Source organism: Lycium ferocissimum, chromosome 1 (assembly GCF_029784015.1).
Source record: "Lycium ferocissimum isolate CSIRO_LF1 chromosome 1, AGI_CSIRO_Lferr_CH_V1, whole genome shotgun sequence".
Lineage (NCBI taxonomy): Eukaryota > Viridiplantae > Streptophyta > Magnoliopsida > Solanales > Solanaceae > Lycium > Lycium ferocissimum.
In genome coordinates, this window is record NC_081342.1 from 43,217,753 (window position 1) to 43,224,062 (window position 6,310).

At 38.1% G+C, this 6,310-nt stretch overlaps 1 protein-coding gene across 1 annotated transcript; it reads left to right on the forward strand.

Annotated features, from left to right (window-relative positions):
* The first annotated feature begins 5,411 nt into the window (after positions 1 to 5,411).
* LOC132064524 (uncharacterized) lies at positions 5,412 to 5,813 on the forward strand. The gene has a single exon (XM_059457531.1). The coding sequence runs from the start codon at positions 5,412 to 5,414 to the stop codon at positions 5,811 to 5,813; it is 402 nt and encodes a 133-aa protein (XP_059313514.1).
* Positions 5,814 to 6,310: the final 497 nt, after the last annotated feature.

The following is a 6,310-nucleotide window of genomic DNA, read 5'->3' on the forward strand; positions in this document are numbered from 1 at the left end:
ATGTTTCTACGCGGTTATTGTTCATGTATACATTTCTTACTATGTTATTATTCATGCCTTACATACTCGGTACATTGTTCAAGTACTGACGCCCCTTCTTGTGGGCGCTGCGTTTCATGCCACGCAGGTACCCCCAGACGAGTAGAAGTCATTATAGAAGATGTTCCAGCAATGTTGGCAAGCTCCACTCACCCTGGAGAGTTGCTGAGTCAGCATACACGTGCTATGGTCCGTGATTACGGTTAGAGACTTTGCAGACAGAGTCGTGAGTCGAGAGTGTCAGCCTAAAAACAGAGTTCCACTGGTTGAGGTGTTTTTATTTTACGGAGCCTCATATTTACAAACTGTGTTTACTGAGAAACGACGAAAAGATTTTTTGAAAAAAAAATTTACTATGTATTTTACTTTACTTTGTCCTATGAATCCAAGAGAACATGTGTGTACTAAGAGTCCGAGGGTTCGCTCGGCTCCGAATATGGGGTCGGGTGCCCATCACACCCTAGTAAAGTCGGGGTGTGACAGGATGGAGCCTCATTATGAGATTCACCTTCTTCTATATTTGTTGGTGGCTCCCTTTCCATCCTCCTTTCTGTCGTAGCCTTGCCCTTCTGGGCGGATGTAGCTTTTCTCTTTACCGGCATCGCTGAAATCATAACGCACAATTAGGGAGGGGAAAATCTTATAATATGGCTGTATGGCACGATCTAATAAGAAGAAGAACGGTCATTTTTCCTAAATGCCCCGTAACCTCCTGTTTATAAGTATGGCGCGCTTCACACCCATAAACAAGACTCTACTGGACACGGCTCGTAGACACACCCTAGGACAGAACTGCTCTGATACCACTTTTGTCACGACCCAATTAGGGGGCCATGAAGGGTACCCCGAGCTGACTACCGAGCACCACTCATTATGCTAATCATCATACCCCACCTGAAGACATATACTCTTCAAAGTAACATATAAATATACATAGGCCCTCACGGCTACAAAAATGATATACAAAAATGTACACTGATGAGGTTATCATGGGACATCTACTACCCACACATACGTATCTACGAGCCTCTACTAGAGTGCTAGACATACGGACAGGACAGGACCCCGTCATGCCTAAATATATACACAAAATAATATCTCAAAAATGGCACCTCCGAAATAATGAAGTGCTCCTGTGAATCTGTTGAGTAGCTCCTAGGAATCTGGACCACCTCTTTGTCTACCTGTGGGCATGAACACAGCGTCCAAAGAGAAAAGACATAAGTATGAACATTGTACTGAGTATGTAAGGCATGAACAAAAATAACATATCGAAGAAATAAGGAGGCATCAATTGAGGAAACAACCTGTAACTGAATGTCACATAAGACTGAATAATGCATGCTAGCTTACATCATAAACAACATCATATCAAGTATGTATATATAAGCTGCCCGACCATATAGGTACGGTGTGATCATCATTAGCCCGCGTCCAGGCCTCCCTCGTCCGGGGTAACATCTCATGCTGCCCACTAGTGGTGTCTGCCCATGCCCTCTAGACATGGTGGATATGCCGCTCACCTTAGAAATGTCTGCCCGGCCATATAGGCATGGTGTAATCTCATCATCATAAACTTATCACAAAGCATGCATAAAACTCAAGGATAAGCTATAACTCTATCGGGGTGACGTAAGATCGAGAACCCTCGATTCCTTTATGGAGTAGTCATACTCATTATGCCTCACCTTGAAGGAACTAGCATTATGAGGTGAGTGTAACAACAATGAATAACGTCAAGGAATCATTAGCTTTAGAATCTTTTGACGTAGACTGATCATCATCATTATGATATTCATAACATATCTCTTATCTTTATCTCATGATGAGCACTTTATAAACATAGACTCATAGTTTCCGAAATATAAGAAGGTCATGGATAAAGGGAATCATGTCATAGGAATCATGCCTTAGAAAAGAAGGGACTAGCCTCACATACCTTGATGCTTCTCTAACTTTATCAATTAAGCACTTTCCTCCAATGTTCACGATTCTACATTCAAGTTAATTCGTACAAAGATTAGATAATCAGAACTATACTTAAGCTTAAGCTAAAGCTAACGAAAATTGGGCAACATTTCCTTTGTTTCTATAACTTTCTCCATATAATATAACAACTCCCAAACATCAACAATACCATAATCGATAAACTTCGTTAAGTTAGTCATTATTCAATTCTCAAAATCTCCTCTCAAAGTCATCCATAACTATGGTTATCACCCAACGTCGCATTCATTTCCATATAAGGCTTCTTCCACATTCTTAACACCATTCATAACAAGATTATACTCATAACATCTCAAGAATTATGACTCATGTCAAACTACTATTCAAGAATATCACAAGTTCCATATTTGAACTCCATATTCTACCTTCTTCCATAATCTAAGTCTTTCACCCCTTCAATATTCTAAATAACATGAAATGATCATAAAACTTACCTTTGATTGAGTAGGAATGGGCTTTTGATGAAGGTACTTCACTTGGAGAAAACTCTAGCTCCACTTCCAAAGAATTTCTTGACTTTCCACAACCTTAGAGCACTCCCTTGCACTTGATTTCTTTGAATTGATGATATTGATCTTTGATTTCCCTTGAGTTCTTGTAAATGGAGTAAGTGGAATATTCTAGAGACTTAGAGAGAAGTAGAGAAGTTGGAAAATGAGAAATTAAAAGTGGGATCACATTTTTATACTTGGAAAATGTTTAGCCCGTCAGGACTTATACGGTCCGTATAATCTTATACGGTCCGTATAACTGACCGTATTTCACCATTAGGGAAATCTTGATTTCTGTTGGGTTATACGGACCCATATACGGACCGTATAAAGTTATACAGACCGTATAAGTGGTCCTATAACTCCACTTTCTTGAAATTATTTCTGTCATTTCGTTTGATCTCCAATCCTTATGGAACCTTCTTAGCACTTGTTTAGCACCTCACTAACAACCTAGGGAGCGTTATAAATTTTCCTCAAGACATTACTAAGTCAACATTAACTCAATACTTTGCAAAATCTTTCTGAAACACAACGTATACTTCGCCTTTCTTAACGAACTTTCTTCTCTTACTTCAAACGTCTTTGGAATCTTAATTAAAACCATCGAGTACTACTTCTTACTTGTGGAAACATCATATACTGCTCATCCTGCGTTAGTCTATCTACCACACAATGACATGAAATTTTTTGAGGTGTAACAATATGGGCATGGCGCGGTCCTGTCCCGTCCTTATGATTCCATGCACTCCGTGTAGAGGCTCGTAGACAGATGTATATAGCTAGATGTTATATAACCTCATTGGTTTATATATTTGTATATCATTTTGGCAGCCTTGTCGGCTTGCTTATATAGGTATAGTTGATGATGATTAGATAGGCGTGTTTATATCTTCTGGACTCATGGCCCTTACAGATTATGATATTTATGAGTTAGCTGTGTGGTCCACCTAGGTATGACTATGAGAAGTATGTTAAGAGGTGCCCAGTAGGTTAGCTCTAGGTACCCGTCATGGCCCTCCGGTTGGGTTGTGATAGTAAATCACGCATATAATTGCTATGCTTCTGAACTATCTCTAAGGGTTGATGATATGCAAAAGTACTGTGTATGCATGAATGAGAGCACACACACACACACGCACACACACGCACACACACACACACACACACACACACACACACACATATATATATATATATATATATATATATAACACCGGGCATCCCATCATACCGTATCTACCGGCATCATCACGATCACCATCATCATCATCGTATCATCCTCATCGTATCATTATATGATCAGCTGATCAGGTGGTAGTGTGTATATAACGCCGTCACCTTCCCCATACCCCATACATAAATACATAATATATGCGCATATAGCGTCTGAGGGGCCTCGGGTCTATATATGCATGTGTGTGCATATATATAGATATATGCAATGCAATGTGTAAAACATGATAGGAATACAAGTAACTCTAAAGATTATACTGAATCTGAAGGAAGACTTTCTGAAAATACATTGTGGAATAGGAATCAAAGAGTCATCCCTAACTCTAAGAGTGGAGCCATTATGGATTAACGTTATGTGTACATTCGGTTCATAAGGATCATGCCAAGCAAAGAAAAGGATTATCATTGCATACCTTGCTTCTCACTTAGCTACTCCAAATCTATATCCCGAGCTCACAAGTCTTCATTCAAGATGGTTCACATAATAATTAGGCTAGGGATATACTCATAATCCAATTTAAACTAGTTTCTTAAGTTAACGGAATTTGGAAAGCATTTCCCCGATAATTTCAACTACCATCCAATTCCAAATCAGCCCAAAACATCAATAACAACATAATCAAGAACTACAAGTCAAAACATACGAAAATCCACCTCAAACTCCCTTTCAAATTCCATTCATAGTCAACAACTACAACACAATACTTAATGACTTTCCCAACCATAATTTCCTTCACCTTTATGACTTACTAACCTCCAAATCAACTCAATATAAGTAATAAAAGGAAGAGCATTCCTTATACTTGAAGAACTTCAATTCACACAATCTTGTTTTTAAACCAAATCCACCACAACTTCAACTAAAAGCAAGGACCATCATCTTCCATGAACTAGCTTAGCGTTTTAAAGCTTGATTTTCACATGAATTAGCTTAGGAGGTGTATGGATAAGTAGAGATGGTAGAGAGAGCTTGAAGAGTCTAGAAAAATATGATTTTTGGCTGTAAAGAATGACCCAAGGTCGTGGACCTTTTAATTTATAACAAAAAGAAAATTTCCACCGCCTTGCACTTCGACAGTCAACACGACAGACTGTTGTTGCACTCGACGGTTCGTCCTGTTGCACTGTCATTGTGCAGCCTTGGTCAGAGGCTAAGGTGGTCGATGGTGGTGACTCAACGGTCCGTCCCTCTACCTATCGAGTTGCAATGTCCTCAAACTTGATTCGATTCGATTCGTTTAACGTCTAATCCTTTTGTAACTTGTAAGTCTTGAGCTTAAATATTTGTATACTTAAAATATCCTACTCAAACTCATCGTAAGCTCGGAGATAACTCTTAGTACTTGAGACCAATGTGACTAGGACACCACGAATTTTAACGTAACAAAATGAGAGACGTAACATTATCAATAAATGAGTATCTATGTTTATGTATGATGGTAGGTTTCAGTTCAATTAGTTGAAATATATTTGACTGACCTGCAATTATATTTAGCTGTATTTGGTGTATTTGACTGTATTTGGCAGCTACAGATTGTGTATGTATTTGATTGTATTTAGAAGCTGCAGTATGTTTTTGACCACAATGATTTCATTTTATGGACATGTATTTATATGTGTTTTATTATATGTATTTATATGTATTTGACTGCAGCAATGCTTATAAAATACAATGCTTTTTTGTTAGTTAAACCATCAATCGAATACTTGTACACGGTTAATGGTGCAGGAAGGCGTTTCATAGTTTGCTTGAAAAACAAAACTTGCAGTTGTCGGATGTTTCAATTGGATGAGATGCTATGCCCGCATGCATGGGCTGTCATTAAGAAAAAAAATCTCACAGCTGATGATTATTGCTCAGAATTGTTCAAACCGCAGACCGTGGTGAAGACATATGACGTAGCCGTGGATTCTCTCCCTGACGAGCATGAATGGAAGGTTCCTACATACATCTCGAAGGATGTAGTTTTACCAACAAGATACAAGAGACCTCCTGGTAGGCCAAAGAAGAAGCGTGATAAGCCGTTAGCTTCTTGGTAAACGTAGACATGCTTGTAGTACATGTGGACATCTTGGAAACAATAGACGTTCTTGTAATAATGAACCTCGAAAAAAATAATTGTTTATGTTTATAGGTGTTTACATTTGTTAGATAAATACGTTTTTGATTTGCAATATTGAATAAAGGAAGTCACTTTGAATACATTGCAATGCATGTGTGATAAGTTCTTTTGGAATTACGCACTGATTTCTGAATACGTATACATATATGAATACACCACGTTGATCAGTACATTACAAAATAAAGAAATTGTATTCTGTGTGGATACTTAACTGTGTTCTAATTGAATGCATCCAAATGGTAGATATAGATGATGTAAAACAGTAAAAATATCACTGTGTCATCTATTTTATATGCTGGCAATATTATATGAAGTGCCAGTGTATTTATTTAGTTTAATATTGAATACAGTTTTAATAAGAGAGAAATACACTGTGTTAAATACATACAGATACACTTGTATCTGGATGAAAAA

Bases quoted from the DNA above. Each gene is read 5' to 3' on its own strand.
- LOC132064524 (XM_059457531.1), top strand. From the start codon at position 5,412: ATGTATTTGACTGCAGCAATGCTTATAAAATACAATGCTTTTTTGTTA.